We start from the raw sequence: 25,651 nt of genomic DNA, 5'->3' as shown, positions 1-25,651 counted from the left end.
TACTGGCCCTACGAACCCTGCCTGCCCCTGTCCTTCCCCTGTCCTGCTCCCGATTTCTGTTTTCGGATTTCAGATTTCTGCGGCTTCGGTTTCGCTTTTGGGCCCAGTTTCTGGTTCGCTTGACGTGTCTCTGCTAATGCGTTGCTTTTTCAAATCCTGCCCGACTGCCCATGCACTTCTTGCCGGGATGCGGGAATGCAGTCGCTGGCCAGAACTGGTTTACAGTGGGCCCTCTCGATCCCAGGATCTGCGCCCTGAGTGCCGATTAACACATCAACTGTCGGTCGTCGCTGCCTGGTCGCACTGACCGATGCGGCCCATAAATCAGGACACGCTATCTCTCCGACGCTATCTGTGCGCTTCTATTTCGATCCTGGCAGCTCCTTGCGCCTCGCGCCTGGCACAAGCTCAACAGGCGGCCAGCGACGGGGACATTCACATCTCCAACTTGGACACACACTCACACATGTCTGGTTGCCAGGATTAGAACCGAACCACCAACGAGGGGAGTCGGAGCGGAGTCTGGGACTTGACTGCTGCCATGGCAGCGCTTAGCCTTAGCCCGTCACTGAAGGTCACACGGCATGGTCCCGTGAAGTAGCCTTAGAGCACGGCTCGCACAAGGACATCTCACTCCCCTTCCACACACACACACACACACACACGCGAGCGCACACCCACACGCACAGACGAAGCGTGTTGCAACCTGTTGAAAACAGCTTTTCGCAAGAAGCAAAAGAGAAAGCTAAAAGCGAGAAAATCCTTCTGCTGGAGACACAGCAGCAGTGGCACAAAACCCGAGAGAGGTTGCGGCTCTTCATATGTATGTGTGTGTGTGTGCTAGCACCCTCCGCCCACGCCCACGCCCACCCCCGGCACTCGTCATGCCTAATCTCGACCCATGTGGGACACCACCCTGCGCTGGACACAGGCCTACAGGTGGTTTGCTGCCGCCACAGCTGTAAGTGTAATTAGAGCGGGCTCCGCTCTCCGCGGTGCCACCATTCCGAGATTGATGTCTGCCACCAGTCGAGTCCAGGCCGGGCGCTCAAGGTCGCCACCCCGCCTTCTTACACTTGGTACCTGTGCCACACAGCAGCCTTGAAGCCTTGAAGCCGTTGCCTTCATTTTCCATTTTTTCCCAGCATGCCTTTAGCCGTGCAAATTTATCAGTTGGCGCACTTTCGCATGCTTTTTTCTAGCGCTTGCTTGATGGCACTTCTTGCTGGGTCCACCGCCCAATTCCACCCATCACCACCCACTCTTCCTGCTGCTTCACGACAGGAGAAGAAAAGAAAAACCTGACGTCGCTGCCGGCGGCGACGGCGCTAGTTGAAGGAAAAACGACGATGGCCGAACGAGAGTGAAAGTCTTGGCCACATGGGGGACATGGAGGCGTGGAGAGGAGAGCCTTACGCACTCACTCACACATACAGCCGCACACCCACAAACCCACACACACACACGATGACGCCAGCGCCGCAGTTGACGGCGACGCTGGCAGCGAAAGCGGCGCCAATACCAATACCAGCAGCACCAATACCAATGCAAGCCAGGCTCTTTTCGTCTCGTTTTCTTTGCCATTTTTATACCCGTTACTCGTAGAGTAAAAGGGTATACTAGATTCGTTGAAAAGTATGTAACAGGCAGAAGGAAGCGTTTTCGACCATATAAAGTATATATATTCTTGATCAGGATCAATAGCCGAGTCGATCTGGCCATGTCCGTCTGTCCGTCCGTCTGTCCGTCCGTCTGTCCGTCTGTCCGTCTGTCCGTCCGTATGAACGTCGAGATCTCAGGAACTACAAAAAAAAGAAAGTTGAGATTAAGCATACAGACTCCAGAGACATAGAAGCAGCGCAAGTTTGTCGATTCATGTTGCCACGCCCACTCTAACGCCCACAAACCGCCCAAAACTGCCACGCCCACACTTTTGAAAAATGTTTTGAAATTTTTTCATTTTTGTATTAGTCTTGTAAATTTCTATCGATTTGCAAAAAAACTTTTTGCCACGCCCACTCTTACGCCCACAAACCGCCCAAAGCTGCCACGCCCACACTTCTGAAAAATGTTTTGATATTTTTTCATTTTTGTATTAGTCTTGTAAGTTTCTATCAATTTGCCAAAAAACTTTTTGCCATGCCCACTCTAACGCCCACAAACCGCCAAAAACTGTCAGTGTTGAAATTTCTTCTTCGCACATCCACTAGCTGAGTAACGGGTATCAGATAGTCGGGGAACTCGACTATAGCGTTCTCTCTTGTTTATTCACTTTTCCCTCAGTTTTTTTCTTCCTCCTCCTCCGATATGCGAGCCGTGCCTTGGCAGCGCTGCCTCTGCTCTGCTTTAAGTGCTACTGTTTATTTTGGTCTCCTCGCCGGATTTTCCCCACTTTCTCCCGCCATCGCCGCCATCGGAAACAATTTTTCGTCTTTTTGGCTGCTACCTCTGCCTTACGTGCTCCAACTTTTCTTAACTATTTCTCTTCTGTTACTCGCTGAGTTTTCTTTCCGTTCCTGGATGGGTGTCTGTGCGGGGTGGCACTTCTCTGTAGCACGGCGCTCTTTTCGAATAGTTCGGCACTTAAGAGAAGACGCGCCCTCCAGGATGCCCCCTTCCAGGATCTCTGGCCTGCGGCTCAAGCTTTTTTCCAGCCTGTGTAGAGAGCAAAAGCTTTTACCGCGGGTGTGAGTCTCGGCTCACGCGATCGGCAGTGGGGCACCAAACCCCTATAGCGACATTTGCCAGTCGTAAGAATGAGCAGTCCGATCGATACCTCAGCTCCCAACCAGCGGTGGAGACTTTCTTTCTCTCTTCGGTTTCTGCTTTGTGCCGGCTTCAGCTGCATTCCGGCGTAGAAGAGCCGGCACTCCGTGCAAAACGATCAATGGACCGGCTTCTTGTTCTCTTTCGCCGCCGCACAACTCAACGCGAGCTTCTGGCTGACAGCGTAACTATTCGCCCATGTTAACTCTTGCTCAAAGCTCGCAACTTGTATGTGGAAAATAGTTCTTTATGTAACTTATGTCATGGAAAAAATGCATCAATGAAGCTTCTTGGGTACTCTCTTCTACGTCACGAGAAGATTCCCGTGCATGCCATCTACCACATACCTTCGACACATTCCATAGCTTTCTTCCAACTATATCTTTCGATCTACTTGGCGACGGTGCAATATCTTCAGATCTCTATGCTTTGCAGAGCTCGATATCAAAGCGACCACTCATCTGTATCGCCGTTCGAGACGTGCTCAAATGCAAAGAATTCTGGATGAAAGAGTTCTGGTCTAATGTCGAGCTTGTCGAACAGCCGATGACCTGCTGATTACACTGGCTCCAGACATTCTAGAGCCAATCTTGGGTGCCTGCGCCCGATTGATTATCACGTAGCCTGAGTGCCCAGACAGCCGTGTGCTCCAGATTGGGAGTTTGCTTGCGGAGCGCAGCCCAGGTGATATCAGCAGCTGTGGACAGCGGCTCAGAGCCGGAAGTACAGCTCGTCCGTATCAGAGTAGCTTTTCATACGAAGAGACTTCGAACTTACTTAAAAATCATGTTCGAAGGGAAAGTGAACGCACGCATGCCCTGTCATCTCAGTTTTTGCATATGCGGTGCCCAACTGATTCCAAAGTTCGTACATAAGCACGAATCGATCGGCAGAGTAGTGTAAATTCGATTGCCAGAAGACAACAGCCTACAATGTTTACAAACTTTAAAACGCCACTCTGTGATTGTGATTATTCGAGCGTGGGAGTATATGATACCACTCCACATTAAGGAAAACATTATGCAGAACGAGTTGTGCAATTAGTATGTACCGAATCCGTTTTTCCTGTCTCCGTCTCCTAATTGCGGGAAACGTGCCCGATATTGGGTCTTAGGCTCTTTTTTTGGCACGGTAGGCGATTCGTGTCTTTCCGCCCAGAGCGACGAACGTGTTGAATGACGCACCAGCAAGCCACGAATTTAAAATTTTTGGATGCGTAACTCCCGCCCGCGCGACGCGACGTACGTGTAAGAATCGTCGAGAGGCAAAAATGCCGAATATGTTTTTTGGTTACATGACCTTGGCTCCGAGCTGCTCGCCAATCGATCAAAAATGTTTAGAAAACCACCTCAATGCAGTCCCCTCCATCGTTACAGGAATCGGTTTCGCTCTGGCCACATCCACATTGATCACGTCTAAGTCGGCTGCAAATCCCGGATGGTGGATCGCAGATCCGGAGATTACTCATCCAGATGGAAATGGAAGCGGGAAAGCATCTCCGGTGCGGAAGTAGTGCACGACGCTCTCCGGCCCCCCGATCTTCGTTTAGTCATGCATCTTGCGGGCACGGCGGGCACGGGCGTGATACGGGGGCCAGCGCTCCCCGGCGGAGACTCTCTTCCGGTCTGCGGTCACGTGGGGAGAGTGATCTGCGCTCTGTACTCTACGCTCTGCATTCTGAACTGTGCATTCGAATCGCTGCACCGTTAGCCAAGAATTGTTTTGGTCTCTTTGGATGGGGGGCACCCAACATCTTCGTACTTAAATCACGCGGCGCTCAATTGGCATGCGAGTTATGCAACATTCTCGGATGCGAGCGACCTTTTAAGCGCGTCTGCCCTGCTCCAAGTCATCACTGCCACTCCAGAGCTGACCGCGCTCGCAACCAAGGTTCCACGAAAAGCAGGCACACTAGGCACACATCAGTCCTTCAGAGTCAACTTCGTCAGATGAGCCCAGGACCACGAGGACAAACAAGTACCAGTCAAGTTTCGAGTCATCTAAAGTAGAGTGCCCACCATGACGCACTGCCTTTGGTCGACACTGCTGGGCCTGCTGACCGTGCTCTCCGCCGCCACCAGCCGCTCGGTGCGGCAACTACCAAGCGCATATCCACCGGTGCTGCCCACCGGATACTACGGACAGCCGCCTTATGCTTACCCACACTACGGCTATGGCTACCAGGCGCCACCACCCGTCTACCAGCCTTACTACGACAACGTTTTCGGCGTCTTCAAGAGCTACCCCGGCGGTGGGTTCCCTGTGCGGTTTGATTACGTGAGTAGAAGCTAGGAATATCGGATTCGGAATTTAGATTTTCGCTTTTTACATTATATTTATTGATATTGCTTCCTTGCATAACCACTAGTTTGAAGTTGGTTTTAACCAGTGAGCTGTTTCTTTATTTCCAATTGTAGAACAATCGCTGCTCACGCAACTACATTGGCATCAAGCCCCATCCCGACCAGCAGCAGTACTACTACGTCTGCAAGCCCGACTGTGTTATCTTCAGCAAATGCCGCAGCCTTGAGGTGAGTCTTAGACGACCGCTTGCCCCACTTCGCCAGCCACTCAACTCGCTTTCCCGTTCCCCAGAGCTTCAACGCCAGCAGCGGGCGATGCGTGCAACACGTTCCGCAGCACAGACCGGACCACAGGCCGCCGCAGTGCGAGAAGGAGGGCCGCTTTCCACACCCCCACGACTGCAAGGTGTACTACAGGTGCGACAAAAACCGGACGCAGCCCTGGCTATTCGCCTGCCCGGCGGGCACCATTTTCTCGCCGGTGGAGCGCAAATGCTTGCCCGGCGACCAGTGCCCCTCGACGGAGATATCGGACAGTGGCAGCTACATTCCCCAGAACTGCGAGCTGAAGTTTCCCGAGTGCGCCGAGGAAGGCACGTTCCGCTCCCCGACGGACTGCGCCCTCTACTACACGTGTCGATTGCAGGCAAGTGGCACCTATCTGCAGACACGATTCAAATGCCCCGGCAGCAATAGCTTCGATATCGAGCGAAAGCTGTGTCGTCCCCGCAGTGAAGTCGACTGCTTTGACTTTGTTCCGGGTCCGGTGCAGGTACCCTACGCCCCACAGCCCTACTATCCACCCTATCCCGCTGCACCACCGCTCTACGAAGAGGACGACTACGATACGGAAGCTAGGGAACAGCAGCCTGCCCTTAAGTCCGAAAAGCTACAGCTAACGGCGCAGGCCTTTGAAAGACCATCATTGAATGTGGTAGAGCTGCCAAAGAGTGCGGAACCTACCCCTGTTTCTGCCTATCATAAATATTCCGCCTATCCCTCGTACCATCGCGGCAAGGAAACGGCTGCAGAAAACTTAGAAGTTGAGGAGGAGGGCGTTCCGCGCAAACTAAAGCTCTCGGAAAACATTGCCTTCGTACCAGATGATACAGCTACTCGTGAGCCTTTAAAGGATACTAGTAATTATCAATACAAAAGGTACACCTATGGTACAGACAAGAACGATGTCACGGAGGCTCCGGAACTCAAATCACCATTAAAGGGCTTGCATCTTTCGCAAAATATTGTCATTCTCTCAACTGAACCTACAAATCCTACAACGCCTACAACAACTACGAGCAAACCAGCGGTGCATACATGCCCCACTATTGCAACACAGGGTACAACGCCCAAACCAAGCACAACTACCACAGTGAGAAATACCACCCCAATAATTTCAAGTACGGAACCACATAGCACAGCGTCCGCGAAACCTACTACTGGAAGACCAACAACAGTTACTGAGAAAACCTCACCAGCTACCGAAAAACCGAGGACTACTACAGTGACATCAACGACTCATAAACGAAGTACGACCACTCACAACACTTCTCACAAAACGTCAACAGCTTCTAGCACTACCAAAAACATAACAACTTCTCCTCGAACTACAAAAAATACAAAGAAACCACATAGTACCACTCCAAAATTCAGCACCACGACTCAGAAAAGAACAACGACTACTCACAAATCTACTGCAGCAACAACTACTTCTGAGAAACCAAAGTCGACTACTGAGAAAACATCAACAGCTGCCACTACCACTAAGAAATCTACGGAAAGTTCCCCTAAACCTTCAAGCACTACGGAAAAAACAAGTACAACTCCCAAACGTTCAACAACAACGACACCAACGACAACTACAGTCACATCCACTACTCCAATAACAACAACCACCACTTCGAGATCCTCCACGGAAAGTACGTCATCTCAACACCCAACAACAGCTACCACTCAACCAACAACAACGACGACTGCGAAGTCAACACCTACGAAAAAACCAACAACTATTGCCCCGAAATCCTCTACAACAACAACGACCACGGAAAAGCCAACAACTACTACTAGTACTACTACTTCAACAACGACCCAAAAGACGACACCGACAGCGCCAACAACAACTAAATTCACTACCACAACCCAAAAACCGGCCACAATTACACCGGAAACTACATCTATTCAACACTCAACAACAACTACACCTCAACCAACAAAAAAGACGACTCGGAAGTCAACCACTACGCCACAACCAACAACGATCGCTCCAAAACCATCTACAACAACAACGACCACGGAACAGCCAACAACTACTACTACTGCTGTACCAGCAACAACGGCACAGAAGACGACTACACACAAACGGGAAACAACTCCACAGAAGACCTCTACTATAACACCTACCAACAAAACAACAACAACTAAGAATCCAGAGCCTACGACTCCGAAACGTACTACTCCGAAAACATCACCAAGCACTGAAAGGACAACGATTAGTACTTCCAAGCCTACCACCGAAAAAAGTACCGAAAATCCAACTACGGCCTCTGTGAAGACTTCTGCATTACCTAGCTCCACAAGTACTACTTCCGAATCGACTACAACGACCCAGAAAACAACAACGACGACTCCGAAGCCAACTACGCTGAAAACTTCTACTCAGGAACCAATATCTTCTACTCATGAAGCTTCAACGGTTTCTACTACCACGAAGAAGGCTACAGAAAGTTCTCCGATACCTACACTAAGCACGGAAAAACTAACTACAACTCCCAAACCGCTGACAACAACGCCTCCAACAACTACAGTGACATCCACTACTCCAATTACTACAACCACCATTTCGAAATCCTCTACGGAAAGTACGTCGTCTCCAAAGCCAGAATCTACTACTCCTAAACCCACAACAACGACGACTACATCGTCTCCAAAGCCAGAATCTACTACTCCTAAACCCACAACAACGACGACTACAAAGACAACAACCATATCTACTCAAAATCCAATCACGTCCAGTCCGAAAACCTCCTCGGCAACCATACCCACACCAAAACCAAGTTCCAGCACACAAAGGCCGACCCCAACAACTCGCCATCCGACATCAGTTACGTCACCAACCACAAGTATCGGAACCACGAAGATTCCAACTACCACTACCCCGCAAGTCTCCACCGCCTCGACTGCAGTGACCACTGTGACGCGACCGCCATGTCCCGATCCCGACTCCACCTCAGGTAAGTCCATGCTCATGAGCATCAATTAATCCATTTTGAACGCTCCTCCACACAAGCAGCACCGAACACCTAATCATGACACTTGCCTTACAGATCAGAACACAAATCCTGCATGCACACAAGAACACCAACAAGTGAACCTACTTGAACTACAATCACCACAGAAACAAGAAAAGCTCATCCACACACAAACCAACACGGCATTTACCGGAAGTAGGAACCCTTTGGGCGGGCAGGAAGTGCCTGACTACATGGACGATGCACCGTCCTCCGCCGATGCGGAATCAGGGCAGGCAACCACAGCCAGGGCTCCAACCATGTCCACCCTGGCGGCGGCCCACCTTCTGCAGAAACTGTTTCACATAATCTCCACCACGCCGCCGAGCAAGGAGCATGCTCCCACTGAGCGACCATCCAGTCAGCTGTCCTCCAGCCCGCGTCCGCGAGGAGTGACCATTGCTCAGATGGCCAGGCACAACCTGGCCACCTCCAAGCCCTTTATCGCCCACTCTCTACGGCTCTCCATCCAGCAGCTGGCCTCCACCCAGAAGCGCTCTATTCAACCCAAGGCCCTTGTCACGCACAACACTACCAAGAAGGAGCCGGAGGACTCCGAGTACTACGACAGTGAGACATCGGAGCAGTACGCGGACGAGGACAACGAGGTACTGGACAAAACGCAGCCAAGGGCAATGTCCAGCACCACTGTGCCCGCAGTGAGCCCTGAGGCTCCGTCTACGACCACTGAGCCACAGGCACATGAATCCACTTCTGTGCCCAGTTCGACCAAGCCAGCTCCCTCCACCACAGCCCTGCCCATTGAGTCGACAACTGGAGAGCCGGACTACGGCGACAGCTCTGGCGGCTCTGACTATGTCAATGACGCGAATGACATTTCGAGCGGAGTAGTCACCAGCCTGGAGGCCAGGAAGAACTTCCTGCTCAGCCTCCTGAAGCAGCGCCTAACTCATACGGAAGTGAAGAAGCCATCGCCGGCTATGACCACATCCACAACCACAGGTGCCCCTCAGACATCGAGCAGCAGTAAAAGTCCTGCGTCCACCACAAGCGAGAGCACTGTTTCGCCCACGAGTTCGACCGCAAGACCAGCTCTGACTGCTAGTAAGCACTTACGTCCAGAGGCACTCAGTCAGAGGCAGAAGAGTTCGACACCTCTGAGTGCGGAATACTATGATGAGGACGACGACTACATGGAAGACGAGCCCACTGCTTCTTCTGATGCTGACCAAAAAGAGCGTGGCGCAGTCTTAGTAGGGGATAAGCCACCAGCAGCCACCGCCAAGCGGCAAGTGGCACTTCCATCCGCGCAGCCTCTCAAACAGACGATGCTCAATATATTAGCAACCAGGAGCGAGGCAAACGAGGTGGAAGTGAAAGCCACATCCAACGGAGCGCAGTTTAGGAAACTCGGTAGCAAGGAAAGTCGGGTTCCCACCGAAAGTCCAACCAACAGCGTATCAGTAGTTGCCGAGGCTCTTAGCCGAAGACTGGCCGCCAAATTTGGGCAACCTTCTGGACCAAACGTGCCACACACATCTGATCCAAAGCCAACCGACTCAGTCATGCAAACAACGATACAAAGCAGAGTACCACAAACTGAATCATCTTCGCAAACACCACCATCGACATCTGCAACAACACCAGCAACACCAGCGACACCAGCAACACAAGCGGCACAAGCGACACAAGCAACACAAGCAACACAAAAACATCGAACAGGCGAATCGGGAAAACAAAAACCAGAGTCAATCGCACAGAGTACCCAAGAAATAGTCACACAGACCACTCCAGAATCAGCGCCACCAGCAACAGCAACCGCAACAGCAACACCTGTGCCCGTCGCAGTGCGCCAGGAAGTGCTGTCGGTGAACAGCAGGCCCTGGTTGCTGGCGGCGCGCAACCAAACCGTCCATCTTACACCCATCTCCTCCATATCGTCCATCTCCGCCGCCGCTCGAGCGCCGAGCAACCCAGTGAGCCTCGCTAACCGTTCGTTCAATCCATTAGTGTCCAGTCCCGAGGACCACTCCACGGAGAAGGTGCCGCAGCTCATCGTGAAGGTGTACGAGCCCATCGACCTGAAGATCGTCTTCTGTCCGAAGTCCTGCGACCAGGACCACGATCACAAATTCGGTAAGTCACCCTTCGATAAGCACATTTCACCCCAGTACCTTATCCCTGACCCATGACCTATGACTCGACCACAGACCCAGCTGATAATATTAAGACGTCCAACTGCACGGGAGGCTGCGACGAGGAGGAGGAGCGGATCCACAAACATGTCGACATCCAGTGGAAGCCACTGGAGCTGACCGACATCGCTGGCTTCCGCAACGCAGCATAGAAACACGACGACGCCCACGGAATTTCCGTAGTACGATTGCTCTAACATAGAACCTTTACCTTTACCTTTACCTATACCTAGTACCTATAACTACAATAAATACCATACTTTAAATCAACCAAGACGGTCTGCGACTGGCGCACAGCAAGTGGGTCGCCTTGGCCAATGGGGGAGGGGAAGCAGACTGTTCTCCGTGTGTTGCCTCCGGGTGGCATGGGGTCGTGGGGTCGTGGGGTTGTGGGGTTGGATTGACTGGGTTCCGCCAAAAGAAACAGCACAGTGCACAGCGCAGAGGCAGCTGGCAAAAGAAGCAGGCAGAGTGCACACAAAAAGTTGCACGCCAAAAGGAAAGCAAAGGAATGGAATGGAATGGCATGGCGTGGCAAGCAAAGGATAAAAAAGCGTGCCACCACGCCGAACGTCCTTCAGCCTGTGTGGGTAATGGGATATAGGTGGGTCGCGACTGTGAATGTGAATGTGAATGGGGATATGGATGTGGATGTGGATGCGGTCGTAGTCGTGGTCGTGGTCTGTGGTTATGCTGCCAGCATGTGTCCAGAAGTAGCTGCCACCTGTTGGCGCCCGCTGCTGCCGACTGGGCCAACAAAAGAAAGAAGTCCCTAACACAATCGTGGACGGCAACAAGACCAAGCCAAAGTTGCCACCGCGGCATGCCCCACCCGCATGCCATCGCCATCGCCATTGCACACACATGCGAGTGGGCACTTGGCCACCAGGCGCCCAGTGTCGACAGGCAGTGTCCGCATTCAGAATTCCTGAAGCGACGCGGGTGGTGGTGCTAGTGGTGGGGGCAGTTCTGTGTTTTGTGTTAACGGCAAGCAAAAGGAGCAAGTGCAAGTGCAGTCATTGTTTTTGTGGCAGCTGCATTGTCGTGCTCTTGTTGTCTTCGCTTGTTTCCCTTTGTTTTGATCTGTTCTGTTCGGTTCGCTTGTTCGCTTGTTCGCTTGTTTGGTAGCTCGGTAGTTCGCTGGATGGATTACTCGTTGTGGGTGATGTGGCACAGTTCCCACATAGAGCATGGAGTTAATCAATGCCCCACACCCACATCCACACCCACATCCACACCCACACCACCAATTGCCATCTAAGCACCAGTGGCAGGCTTTTCGGCGATTTACAGTTATGCGTGCCACAAATCGGCATCAAACGCGCTTAGCAGACATCATCCTGCTGCTCCCGCTGCTCCTGCTGCACAAATCTCCAGTTGGCCATGAATTATTCAGCAGTTCAACAGTTGGCCCCCTCCCTTCCGCATCTGCCCCCAACTATGGCGCACAATTTGCAATTTTCATGTAGCATGAAGTCTTGGATTTGACTTCCCCCCGCCGCCGCCACGCACACATGCTCCTTGTGCAAATCCTTTTTATGCCCGCATTATATAGTTCGCACGCATTGCTTCTGCCTCAGAAGGGACTGGCTGGCTGGGTTCTACGTTCTGCGTTGTGAGCCCAGGACGTCACATTTGGCACACGATGCGCGCGTCATTCAATTCCATTTCCATTTCCATTTACCCGACTCCTCGACCCTTCGACATTGCGAACCCCGCGAACCCAGCGAACTCTGCGAATGCCGGAGCATTTCCACATTTCCACATTTCCATTTGCAGCGCGACGCCATTCCGAGGGCCATATAACCAAGTTCAATTACCTGTTACAGCCGTTAGATGAATTTCTATGGCCAGTACATGTCCCGACTAGTTGAGTACAGCTCACAACTGCCATTTCTTGTGTGTCAGTTGTGTCTGCTGGGTGGATGGGTGGATGGGTGGATGTCTTGTGCGAGTGCGAGTGCGAGTGTGCGGCTTTTTTGAATATTTGAAATGTTTTTGTTCGCGCCACGCCAACAAGTTCGACAACATCGGCGATGGCTGAAAGTTGGGGAAGTGTGCGTGGAGGTGGAAGAATAACGACACACTTTGGCACGCATTTGTGATAAACATAAATGAGCTTAGAAATGAACCCCGCAGGATAAGGCGCACACACGCCCATACAATCCCACACACCCGCCTACACACACACACGCCCACACACTCGCGTGTGTGTGGTGCTAGAAGTGGGATGTGTGGGTGTGGCTCCTTTGGGGTCGGACATGGAGTCGGAATCGGGAGCAGAGTATTGACTACATACAGTAGACATCAAGTATCAGGCCGAACAGAGCATTATACAAATGATACGACATTAGATAAGCCTAAGTGCAAATTGGCTTACAAACCGGGATTTGTGTTTGCTGCTCCCCGACCTCTTGCCCTTTTGCTCTCTTGCCCTCTTCTCCTCTTGCCGCCTTTGTTCTGCCCGGCTTAGCGTGGATCCGGATACGGATCCGCTACGGATGCGGATGCGAATGTTCCTTTGCATGCCACAGCTGCCCCGGCTCATCACCTATGCATGAGGCCGTGATCCGGCGAGCCAGATTGATAGTAGTGCTGCTCCTCCGGCGCGGAGGAGGAGGAGTCACAGTGCCCGTCTGCTGAGCCCATCTTATGGCACCCATTGCTTTTTAGCACGGCTGTGTCAGCGGGTTCCACTAATGCGTATTCAATGGCCACCCCACCATCGCCATCGCCATCGCCGACGACTGCACTTTGTGTAAGTGGCGATATCTGGGTCGCCTCCGTAGTGCTTTCTTTTTGGCCAGGCGGAGCACCGACCACCGACCATCGACCACCGAGCAGCGAGCAGCGAGCAGCCAGAGCTCGGCACACAAAAAACGCCAAAGAATCGCCGTGTGCATCGTGTGCGCAAAAAGGAGCAAGAGCAGTTCAGCCGCACAGGGTCGAGTCGGCGGAAAACAAAGCCAAAGCGAAAGAGTTTGGCAACGGGTGGTGGTAATGGACATGTGGCACACTCCGTGTGAGGAGCAAAAAAACTGTCAAAAAATTCGTCCTTGATTCGTTGCAGTTTCTTTTTGGCGTGATCGGTCTGGTCTGGTCTGGTCTGGCTGGGTTCGAGTGTCGTGCGAGCCGTGAGTTTTCTAAAACGAAAGCAAAAAGATGCACACACAGCTGTGGCTATGGATGTGGATGTCGATGCAGAGTGGGTGAGCAACTGGAAGTGGATGTGGAAGTGGGCCGTGGCCCCGGCAAGGACATGCGGCTGTCGACTGGAGATGGGGCTGAGGATTGAGGACTGAGGATTGAGGACTGAGGAGTACGGACTGGGGCTTCGAGTTGGTCGTCATGAATGAAACTCTCTGATTGCCTCCGTGTGTTTGTGTGTGTGTGTTGGTGTGTGTGGCATGTGGCACTAGTCGATTGGGTGGTGCGTGGTGGAGTCGTGTTTGTTGCTTGTCTTTCGACATCTCCGTTGCATTCTTTTTTGCTGGCAGGCGTCGCACTCTGATTGCTTTTGGCTTTTGCCACCAGCGCCATCACTTTTTGTGCACCGTGTACCACATTTGCGTGGTGCTTCTTTTGCAGCGCCAGCTCCGTTTGCTTCTTTTGCTCCTTTAGCTTCTTTTGCACCGGCTTCTCCTGTTGCTCCTCTTGCTCCTTTTGCTCCTCTTGCTCCTGTTGCTCCTCTTGCTCCTGTTGCTCCTTTCCTTGGCCACCCAGTAAACCAGTCAGTCAGTCAGCCATCCAGGCTCTTTTCGCCTCTTTTGGCGGGATGGCTCAGTGGGGCAGGAGAGCTCGTTTAGCCGATTGTTTCATTTGATTTCGCCTCGCTGGCCCCGCTCAGTTTTTGCTCTGCTCCACTTGACCACTTGGCCATGTGACCATGTGGCCATGTGGCCGTGGGATGGTGCTTTGTGTCCAGATTTCGTGGCCGACTGCATTGGCTGGCGTGCTCCGGCGAGCGCTTTGTGCGCGCCCCCTCAATTGCGCACTCTTTGCAGGCGGCACACAAGCGGCAACAATTTGCAACTCATCGTTGAGTGCACCCAGCCTGGCTAGCTTCCCGTTTCGGCCAAGTGCCTTCCAAGTGGCCCGCGGAGAGCTCTCCAAGCGTGTCGCGTTCAAATCCCATGGATGCGGACCCGTATCTTGACCTCGCCCCTACCCAACTACCCAACTGCTGGTGCTTCTACTCCTGCGGCCCAGATTTGCACTCGGCGGCAAGGCAAATATAGGCGGCATTTGCCGCATTTCGTTCATATGCAATCGCATTAAGGTTGTCCTTATTATTTATTGACTTAATTGATTTTAAATATGCATAAAGCCGCGGTCCATCCAATATTTGTCTTTGGCTGCAAAGCGCAAAGGTGGCAGTGGCTTTCAATTAGCGTTCCCAAACACGGCATCGTGGCATCGCGGCATCGCGGCATCGGTATTACCAGGACACCCGGAAGGGTCCCTCTGATATCGAGCATGACGTGGACTGGGATCTACTAGCTGGTAACTGGTACTGGTAACTGGTAGCTGGTATCTGGCAACTGGAGTCTCGCGGTGGCAGGGCCGGTTTTTAATCTACTGTTTGCATTATCCGATTTCAATTTTTATGTTGCTTTTTTGCGGCCCACGCACAGCAAATATTTTCGTTTCTTTGATGCAATGTCGCTAGTTTTCCACATGCCCGATGACGGCAAAAACGGGGGACGGGGCGCTGCGGGGCACATTACCACTTTGTTGATTAAACATTAATTTTGCCTCGAAAAGGCACAATGTGCACCATTCGCCATCGCCCAGTCGATGCGATGCGATGCACCACCTCCACTTGAGTGCCGAGAGGTGAGCTCCGCTCCTAAAGTTCACATCAACTTTTTGGCATGAGCAACTTGAGAGCCAGAGCCTGGAATCCTAAGAGTCTGCTGCTCCACTAGTCTGCTGCTCCAGCGTCCAGGATCGTCTATTTTTTACGCTAATTGTTCCGCCCGAAGATGGCGCTTCGCCACCACCGCTGCAGACTGGCTTGCTTTTAATGCAAACTTTTTATTTTATTGAAGCATTAAAACGCATTTTTTACAACCGAATCGCAATATTGACGATGGGCGGACTTGGCAGTCTAGCCAAGTTGTCAGTCGCAAGCAGCTGGGAGTGGGCTTGGAGTATGCAGTATGCAGTATGTAGTATGCAGTATGGGTGAGTGGATGGGTTTGGTTCTGGGTCTGGGACAGCGGCCGAAAGAGCGCTTAATGGTCCATTAAAGACAAAGATTTTTGAAAAATTACTACATTCACTTTACGGGCCAACTAGAAATGGCGAATGCTGCCCTGCCGCAGGCAAACAACAAAGTTGTAAAAATTGTTTCGTTTTTAAGCCGTGGAATGCGCTGGCCCGCTTGCCAGTGGGTGGTTCTGGGTTGCAAGTTGCTGTTGCGGCGGTAAACTGCCGTAAGTTTAACAGCAGCGCATAAACTGCAGCAGGAGCAGTGCCGCCCCACCTCAGTTCCCCGAGCTTCCTTCGTCTTGCGCCATTAGCAATAAAAAAAAGGGGGGCTGGGTGGGTCTGCGTACCTACGTCGAAGATTGAGTTATGTGCGTTTCGACTTTGTTTCTGGCCGGGATGGGGTTTGGAACAGCGAGTGCTGGGCGGTGGATGGTGGGCGGTGGGAGGCAGGACGGAAAAGCGCGCGCTGTTTCGGCAATATAATGGTAATAACCGAATCGTTACAATCGCGCTCAGCTCCGCTCGTTTTTAGTTGCCATTAGAATGCACACACACACACACAGACACACACAACACAACACAAGGCGGGGAGGGGGGAAAATGGTGGTCGGGGGAGAGGTGGAGCGGTAGCGGGCGGCAGTTGCAGGTCATGAATTCGCCATTTTACAGCCGTCGTATTTTTTCCAGCCATTCATTCATCCATTCATCCAGGCAGCCAGCCAGCCGGATTCATCATCCCTCCGCCTAAGCTCTTATCCTTGGAGCTGATTTTCGGGGGGTGGGGGAGGGGGTGGTGCGACTGACTACCCTAGAAATAATAACGCTTAAACTTTTTAGTGTTGTCATTAAATTCCTCGTGTAAGTTGCCAAAGGGGGTTGATGGAATTCTTCTCGGCCGCCGCCGCTGTCTTCGGTTTGTTTTTGTGTGTATTTTGTTACTGTTTTTATTTAACATTTTAATGTCGCTTCAGCCTCCGTCTTTGGCTGAGGAGAGGTGGGGCAAGAGGCGGTGGTTGGGGGCACACCCCGAACACTAACGCCATCCCCTCGTCCTTGGCCTCAACCTCAACCCAGCACATCTGCAGGTCTATAAATTTCGATATTTACTTTTTATATTGCAAAAATTTTTCTGCTGACGGAATTACGGAAATTAAAAACGAAATGAGCCTGAACCAGCCCGCCAGTGGGTGGTGGGGGTGGTGGTTTGGGTGGTTGGGTGGTTGGGTGGTTGGGTGGTTGGGTGAGATGTCAGCTGACATTTGAAGCACCCCCATTCACCCCTTGTCCGATGCCACTTTGGTCATAAAAGGAGCATTATTCCGTGCACTTTTTAATATCCCGCACAGTTTCAACTTGCTGCCAGCTCCTCGAGGAGCGTGTCTTTGCTCTTTATACTTAATCGTAAAGTTTAGAAACTTTGTAATGGCTGAAGGACCCCAAAAATCGCATGGTCGCTGAGGGGGAGTGCGGGGGAAGTGTGTGGGGGGACCCAAATCGATCTATCTGGATCTCGAGATTTTACCGCCCCAATTCAGATGCACACACAAACCGTTTAATAACTAATCAACGGACTGTGGAGGCCATCACATTTTCTAAATTTATGCTTTTCCCGCATAGTTGTAAACTTGGAAATGTGAGTGGGTGGCTTGGGTGGTGGGGTGGTTGGGTGGGTGGGTGAATTGGAACCACCCCGCTGAATGCTGAACGCTGAATGCTGCACTTTTGCCGGCCGACAGTGCTTTGATTTGATTTTTACGCCGCGCCATAAATTGTTTAGATGAGTTTTTTAATCGAAATTGTTCGAAATGACTTAGGTGCGCATAAAATGTCTCTCTCGAGAGCGCTTTCTGTCGATTCAAGTGGGTGTGGTGGTGTGTGAGTGTGTGTGTGTGTGTGTGTGTGTGTTGGTGTTGGTGTGGTGGTGTGTGGGTGAACGGAAAGCGCTTTGCGAATAAATTGCCGGCTGATTTCGCTGCGTTCCTTTTATAGGGCTTATAAAAAGAATATTTTTAATAGCGCATAAAAGTGTTTGTTAGTTGCAAGGGAACCCCGGGGGTGGCCATGGCATGGATATGGCTATGGGCTTGGGAATGGGTATGACTGAGGATGGAGGGTTGCTTAGCGGACGCACTAAGCAGGCGCCTAGTCAGTCAGTCGCTTGCCAGGTGGAATTCATCCGGCCAATAGGATCCAGTGCGGATCGGCGTGCGGATGTGGTACGCCCTTCACTTTTTACTGGCTACCGCCAGTGGCAGCGGGCGACTCGTAAACGTTGCCGAAAACTTTGAACTTGATGGTTTTCCCGCCGCCCGTTTCCTTACTTTTACGGCAATGCCGTGTGCTGCCCCAAAACCCAAAACACAAAACCCAAAACCCATGCCATGCCCAATCCAGCAACGGCTACAGCTACAGCTTCGAGTCCTGCCCCTCTGCCACCCCATATCTCATGTGGTCATGAGCGAGAGCTGCGCTTGCAACACCGCCGAACCACATAAAAAGATACATTTGGCAGGCACCCAAACGACGCATAAAACGCGTTACTTTCATCCATGAGCGACGTTGATGGGCTCATAAATGCCGCGAATGTGCATGAAACGCGTATTTTTCTACTTTTTGATGATTTTGAAATTTTGTATGCGTTGAGTGCCGTTAAGTGTGTGCCACTGCCACTGCTACTTCCCTCCCCCCTCAAGTCCTTGGCTCGTGTGTCCGCTGGCCGTGGCGCAACCCCAAAAGGGGAGTGGGCCACCGAAACTTGAGGCAGCCGAATTGTTTTTAACCCACTGAGAAAGCGGCGGCGGAAGCAAAGACGAAGTCGGAGTCGGAGGCAGTTGCTCCTGCCGTAAAAGTAATATGAAATGTCTCATTTTTAGAGCTTCGAAATAAAAAAAGTTATCGGCGCATTTCGTCAGCAAACCTACAAAGGGCTCGCCCGGAGCCATAAAAGGGCTGCGGTTTAGTTTTCATCCCATCTCTCTGCTCAGAGCTCAGCTCATCTCCACTCAGCTCCTCCTCATCTGGAGTCCAGGAACGTTCTGTCCCCCAGATGCTCCGCTCCGATTTCCGATGCCTCAGTTCGTTCTCCCGCCTAATCCAGCAAATTAACAACGACCTGCGGGAAAACCCATGGAAAAGCGCTGGAATGGAATTGGGTTTTGGGATCTCAGGCTGCACTCTTCCTTGGCTCCTGGCTACTGACTTCTGGCTTTGACCCTTGGAGGAAACTTTCTAGCCGACGCATTCGTTCTCTGTAATCATCGGGAGCTGGTCTCAGCGATTGGGGGTTGCTGTTGGGGTTTTAAGGTTCTGGGATTCTGGGGTTTTGGGGTGCCATGATGCGATTTTGGGCCCATCACCACTGCGAGCTGTCGATATTATTGTTGTGTGCTGAGGTCGCTTAATCGAATGCTTTTTGTTGCCCATAAATGGCAATGGCCAGCCTGCAAAAGGATGAGCTCCGGCGGATGCGAGTGCGGTGGATGCAGGAGGGCAGGAGGAGCTGTCATAGTTGCACATTTTAAATTAGCGTATCCGCCATACACCCATACACCCATAGGCCCATCTATGTACCACTTCGACCAATTCTACCGCCATCTTTGTTGGTTTTCGGCCTTTTCGCCTTTTTGCTTTGTTTGGCTCTGGGCTTCATTAGATTGATTTTTATTTTATTGCCTCGCATTTTAGGGCGGAGTTTTTGCATATTTTTTGCGTGCGTCCGAGCGAGCTGGCGCACTCGCGCTGCCCCCTTCCCACTCCCACACCCACTTACACACACATACTCGCACTCTCACACACTCACTCACACTTCCAATCGCACTCACACAAGAGCAACAAATTTAAGTATATTTCGCCTTTTTTTTTTGTCATTTTTTTTCCCCCACTAAATTGCCAAACTGCATTGGACACCCGCGCCCACCCACTTGGGCGGTGGTCTGTATGTAAGTGCAGTTGCAGCGGCTACAATGCATTCTGCATTCTGCATGCTGCATGCTGCTTCTTTTTTTCGCTGTCATCGTTTGGGTTTTTTCCCCCAAGCGCTCTCTGCTTAATTTTATTTATTTATGGTTTTTATACATTTTTTTATTTTTTTATTTCAATTTGCGCTGCCCCTCGCCATCGCCATCGCCATCGCCCCCAGTTGCACATGCAACACCACCCCGCCGAATGGCGCGAATTGCATCGCATGCAGGCTGCATCTTCCGTCTCACCTCACCGCAGCGGCAGCTCTCGCTCGCACCTCGCGCTGCACTCGATCTGTGGCAGTAAACTGCATGGCCGTTTCCAGGGACGGACTCGAAGGTCGCGCAGGCAGCCCTTCGCCCAGGGTCTAGATTTCTCTTGGATTTACCCTTTCAACTGCTTTTTTATTTATTCGTTTAATATTATTTATTAGTTTAATAGTTAAACATAGATACTAGGTGATGAAGATGTTCCTCGATCGTGCACAGAAGTTGGCCCATTTTCGTTGCCTACATTTCGGGGCTTTCGAGTGCGCTCCTGGGAAATGCACTTGCTGGCAAAATAACTAAAACAAGTGTCCGCTGCCACGGCCTCTGCTGCTGCTGCTGCTGCTGCATCTGTGGCTGCAGCATCAGCTGCAACTGCAACTGCAACGGCATCGCCCTCTCGCTCGCTCCGACTGAGGCCGGCCTGCTCTGGCCCACGGCTTAGGATGTGTGCGTTTTGAGCCTGTTTTTGCGCCTTTGCTTTTTTGCACTTTTTGGACAATTTTTATATATTTCTAGGATTTTTTTGAGCGCGCTCCCTTTTTATTTTTATTTCAGGGCCAACCGAGCCGAGCGCAGCCGAGTGCCGCCGAACCGAGCCCCTCCCATCCGCAGCTGCAGTTGCAGTGGGCGGTGGGCGGTGGGCGCTAGGCGGTGGGATGTGGGTGGTGGTGGGTGGCGCTTGGTGGGCAGTTGCAGTGGCCAGTGCAGCGGCAGCCTGCTGTCATTTCACTCGCACCCAGGCCTTTCGCAATTGGGAATGTGTTGTTTGATTTTTCCCCGCTCCGCGTCGCTGGACCTGCTCGCCTTTTTTTTCGGTGTATGTGCATTTTTTTTTGGTCTTTTGTGCTTTTTGGGCGGCTTTTTGTTTGGTTTTCGCGCTTTTTTCGCCTTCCTGTTGCACGCAACTTGCAGCGCTGCGTTTTTATTGGCTGCCGCCGAATGCTGCGGCATAAGTAGGTGCATGGTGCATGGTGCATGCTGCATGGTGCACGTTGCCCGGTGCACGGTGCATGTACACGATTTTTTGTGTTTTATTTGAATCGCCTTTTTGCGTGCGTATGTATTTTAGCTATCGACGTTGGCTTTTTTGGTTGCCTGCTTTTTTTTTAGTCGCCGCATCTTTTTTTGTCGGTTTTTTTTTTTCTCTGCTACTTCCGCAGCGACGCTTAATGCAAATAAAATGTTTGCGTTGACTTGCATTATGCTGATGCCTGGAATCACCATCGCCCCACCGAACCCACCGCCCACCGCTGGGCAGTGATAACGCATTGGCGTCCCACTCTCTTGGCCGGGCCAAAACCGTTTTTATTTTTCAGTCATTAAAAATTGCCCCTGCCAACAATCGTCCACTGCCGCCCACTGTGGCATGGCCCCTGGTGATGGTCTTGGCGATGGTTGCAGTCCTGTTTCTGTTTCTGCTCCTGTTTGTGTTCCCATTCCCATTCCCATTCCCATTCCTGTTGCTGGTTATGGTTTGGTCCTGGGGCTCCTGGTGCTACTGGTACTACCGATGCTTCTGGCGGGTTCAAGCCCCTCTCGTGTGCCGCTGCCTGCTGTGGGTCGAATGTGGGTCGCCAGGCGGCGCTTTTTGTTGCTGTCTTTGTTGGCAAGCTCGTCGCATAATCGCCGGCTTCACACGCAGCCTGCACTTGACTCGACTCATCCCAGGCCGCATCCTGTCCCGTGCAATCGTTTTTTCGGCATTTTGCATGCAGCTCTGGGCCTTTTGCCGCACCACCCACCGACAACCACCCCCCTTCCCCCAACCAGCTACATTTCAGTTGTCGTGTTTCATTTCACATCGCCAGTTTTTCTTCTCCTGCTTTTTGCCGCACTTTTTTCGGCACTTTTTTGGGCCGGCCTTGTCTGTCTGACTCTTTCCAGCGCTCTGTTGTCGCTTGCTTGCCACTTTTCACATAAATTTCGCTCCTTTGCAAAATTACCGATATTTTGATAGCCCCCATCCACTAGCAATGCCCAGCCGGGACTTAAGCTGCCGATTAACATTTTGTAGGCATTTCAGCGCTATATTGCCCATCCAGCATGCACATGCACAAGCAAACAACCAAACAACCAAACAACCAAACAACCGAACAACTATACAACCAAACAAGCATACAACTGATTAACCAAACAACCATACAACCATACAACCGAACAACCATAGAACCACATCCAGACCCTCAGCAGCTCAGCTCACCTGGCCGAAAGCAGTGACCACCTGGCTGCGCCGATTTGCCTTTATTGCAATTAAACTCGTGCTTTGTGCTTTGCGCTTTGCTTTTCAAACATTTGCATTTGCCACTTGACGCTTTTGTGTGTAATTGATTTCCAACGCTTATTGTCAAGTGGCGAGCAAAACAGCAAGCGCAACAAAGCGGCCCCCCAGTTTCTGCCATCCAGCGCCTCTCCCCTTTTGCCCCCCCAGGTGCTTTGCCAAACTATTGTTGTTTTGTGTTTTGTTCGGCTGCTGTGTGTTGTGTGTTGTTGTGGCTGCCTTTGTTTTGCTCCTAACAGCGGACGCAGTGCCTTTGCCACAGCTCCAATTGCCTGCGCTTCGAGCTCTCCTCCAAATTGCCCCTTGCCGTGCCCCTGCAATCCGTGGCACCACCGCCCAGTGCAACCACAAATACAAACACAAATTAATTCCGAGCATTTAGTTGCATTGTGGTCCTGGTGTCCTTGACCACATGCCAGCGAAAGGGGGCAAGGGGGGGCAAGTCCAAGTCCCAACGGCAACGGCGACCCCTGACCTTAACTGCGGCCACTCGAGCTGTTGGCAGAGGTCGGCGAGGGAATCGATTGCCACCATTGATCTTTGGGTTGGGGCTAAACTTTGGCACTGAAAGTATTTGGTATTTAACCACTTCAGACTGAAAGAGGCATAATATCTGAAAGTATTCCTTCCGCTGCCTAACCCTTTGCCCGAGCTACCATAAAAGAATCCTTCGAAAAGTGTAAACTTTCGCCTAATCCTCATTTTTGCACAAAAATAATTGTTTTTTTGCTCACAAAAACTGAAGGAATCGTGTAAACATGGAATGCCATGTATCGCTGAGCTCGTGTTGAAATTTCCCATCGAATGGCGTTTCACGTTCGAAATGCTAAATTTTGAAGAAATTGAATTTTTGAAAATCCAAACAAATGGGGATATGGGTCGTTCGCTGGGGTCATTCCCTGGATAAAACAGGAATTTTTATGGCTGTGTGACGATTTTCAAGAAAGTTATGGTGAAAAACCCTCCGAAAAATATCAATTTTTGCCTAATCCTCATTTTCTGCCCAAAAATTAGTAGTTTTTTGTTTACAAAAAATGAGGAAAGTGTCTAAATATGGAATGTCGTATATCGCTGAACTCGCAATAAAATTTCCAATCAAACTGTGTTTTCAAAAAAAAAAATCTATTTTTTTCACATTTTTTGCAATTTTTGATGATGGTACCCCTTACAAAAAATGCGAAAATTTGGCCAAAAATTATTTTAACAGAGTCGGTCAAAAAGTGATTTGGTTGGTTAGTATTGGTAATTAGGAGTAAAAAAATGTAATTCTTTTAACTTTCTGACCATCATTAGCCAAGTTATACCGAAAATACCAATCGTAAATATTGAAATTTAGACGAAAATCGATTTTCTGTTTTTTTGCGAATATTATTATCAGTTTTTTGTTTACAGCATTCAAAATATTGATCTGAATATGGAATGCCATATATCGTTGAACTCGTAATAAAATTTCCTATCAAATGGCGTTCACAGTTTAAAATGTAAAATTTTAGCCATTTTTCGCAAAATTTAATGATGTTACCGTTACCCCTTACAAAAAGTGCAAAACCAAAAAAAAGATTGGGATCGTTAGTTGGGATTGTTAGCTGTTGAATACAGTAATTTGTATGGCTGTGTGACGTTTTTTACCCAAGTTATGATGTTACACCCACGTAATGAAGATAGATTTTCTATAATCCTGATTTTCCAAATAAAAATATAATCAGAATACAAATTAGCAGGCAAGCGAGACGATTTGTTTGCTGAGATAGTTTGCAGTTCAGGAGAGTAGTTTTTAGGCTGTGCGGCGTGTTTTGGCCAAACTATGATACATAAGCCCCGTAATGAACCCGTTTTGCAACTCCAAGCGATAGGTCAGCCCCCGAGAAGCATCTTCTGTTAGCCAGCACTCTACAAGAAGTGGTCCCCAAATCTCGAATAGTAACTGAGTATGGATCTTTCTCGCAAGGACACGTTTCTTCGGGGTGCCACTCGAATGCGGATGTCAGGCGAAGGCCTGAGCAGAAATACATAAATATTTCGCGGAGCTTTGCCAATTTTGGGGGATGGAGGAGGAAGTGCGAGCATTGTCGTTCAATGCTGGTCACAGAACAAAATATTAAAAATCTTCGCACGCATTTTGGTCGCGCATTAAAATCAAAGTAAAATGGCATCAATATAAATACTCGTAAATTTGCAATTTCGAGCCGAGCCCCAGAAAGCATCCCACATCCCAAATCCCACACCCAAGTGCCATCTCCGGCAGCTCTGTCAACATGCGCGGCATGCGAGCTACTCCTCAGCTCTCAGCTGCCGGGATGGGGAACTGGAACTGAAGCTGAAGCTGAAGCTGGGCAGGAGCAGGAGGAGGAGGAGGAGGAGGAGGAGGAGCAGGACCACTGCGCCAGAGCGGATCGTAAAAGGCCTGCTCCTGACTCCGTCGTTGTGGCCATGGCTCATTCGCGTGCTTAGCCTGCGAAGCGCATATGTTTAGAGAAATTAGTTTTTCATAACGCACAAGTTGTTATTGCCACCCACGCACACACGCGCACACACACACTGGCATACTTGTGAGTGGGCTGGCTTTTAACGGGATTTTTTATTGCAAATTCTATTCAAATATCCATTCAGTTTTATGGGCCACGGCAGCCCCGCTGCCTTTGAAGGCCCGAAATTCGCATATGAGCTAAATTCCGCCAGCCATCCACCACCGCACCACCGCACCACCGCACCATACAAACATCCAAGCATCTAACCACCCCACCACCCCACCACCCCGCCAATCCGACCAGCGACCCAAGGGGACCGCGCCGCTACCTTGTTGTTACCGTTTTTATTTTTATTTCATTTTTTTTTAAACAAACACAATTTTTAATATGCCTGCAATTTTTATGAGTGTTTAGAGGAATTTTATTGCACAAGATTTCCCATGCCTAGGCGGGGGCTGCTGGCGAAATGTGGTCCCACGTCGCGTATGCGCGATAAGCGCCCACATTGCCCCACATCGCCCCACCTCGAATCGCATTTGTGTGCCCGAAATGTCCTCGAGTGCCATAAAAATAAAGAATGAAAATAATATTAAATATTATAATGTTAGAGCAGCGAACTGCTGCTGCTGCTGCTGCTGCTGCTCCGCCCGCTACCCAAAGTGCCAACTAGCCGGGTGCTCAGCAGCGCGTCCTTAGGTGCCACCAGCGAGCTGAAGCGGTTCCAAGACAAATTATCGCCCCTCCACTTGCATGCCACTGCTCTTAATGGTCCTGCAACACATCTCTGCGCCCCCTTAGCCCTCTATTCCCTCTATTGTTTCCTATTCATTGCGGCATCCACACTTCACAGCTCACGTCCGCACAGACATATGTCTTTTAGGCTCGTGCTCCTAGAAAACAGGGCCATAATTGGTATTGGTATTACATATTTGCCACACTGCCACTAGCGA

General features: G+C 50.7%; 1 protein-coding gene across 3 annotated transcripts in view; it reads left to right on the top strand.

Annotated features, from left to right (window-relative positions):
• The window catches only part of LOC120456577 (mucin-2), a 96,676-nt gene that overhangs the window by 56,101 nt on the left and 14,924 nt on the right, over positions 1 to 25,651 (top strand). The window contains exons 4-8 of one of the 3 annotated variants that reach the window (XM_039643466.2): positions 4,143 to 5,043; positions 5,184 to 5,297; positions 5,362 to 8,299; positions 8,393 to 10,453; positions 10,528 to 10,782. In XM_039643466.2, the coding sequence (XP_039499400.1) occupies positions 4,786 to 5,043; positions 5,184 to 5,297; positions 5,362 to 8,299; positions 8,393 to 10,453; positions 10,528 to 10,664 (5,508 nt within the window). In that variant the 5' untranslated portion in view covers positions 4,143 to 4,785 and the 3' untranslated portion in view covers positions 10,665 to 10,782. Of the gene's footprint in view, positions 1 to 4,142; positions 5,044 to 5,183; positions 5,298 to 5,361; positions 8,300 to 8,392; positions 10,454 to 10,527; positions 10,783 to 25,651 lie in introns of those variants that run through there. The other 2 variants (XM_039643467.2, XM_039643468.2) reach the window with 2 other exon arrangements.

Source organism: Drosophila santomea, chromosome X (assembly GCF_016746245.2).
Source record: "Drosophila santomea strain STO CAGO 1482 chromosome X, Prin_Dsan_1.1, whole genome shotgun sequence".
In the NCBI taxonomy this organism is placed as follows: domain Eukaryota; kingdom Metazoa; phylum Arthropoda; class Insecta; order Diptera; family Drosophilidae; genus Drosophila; species Drosophila santomea.
Note: the sequence above shows the minus strand (reverse complement) of the source record. Positions and strands in the feature narration are given on the sequence as shown.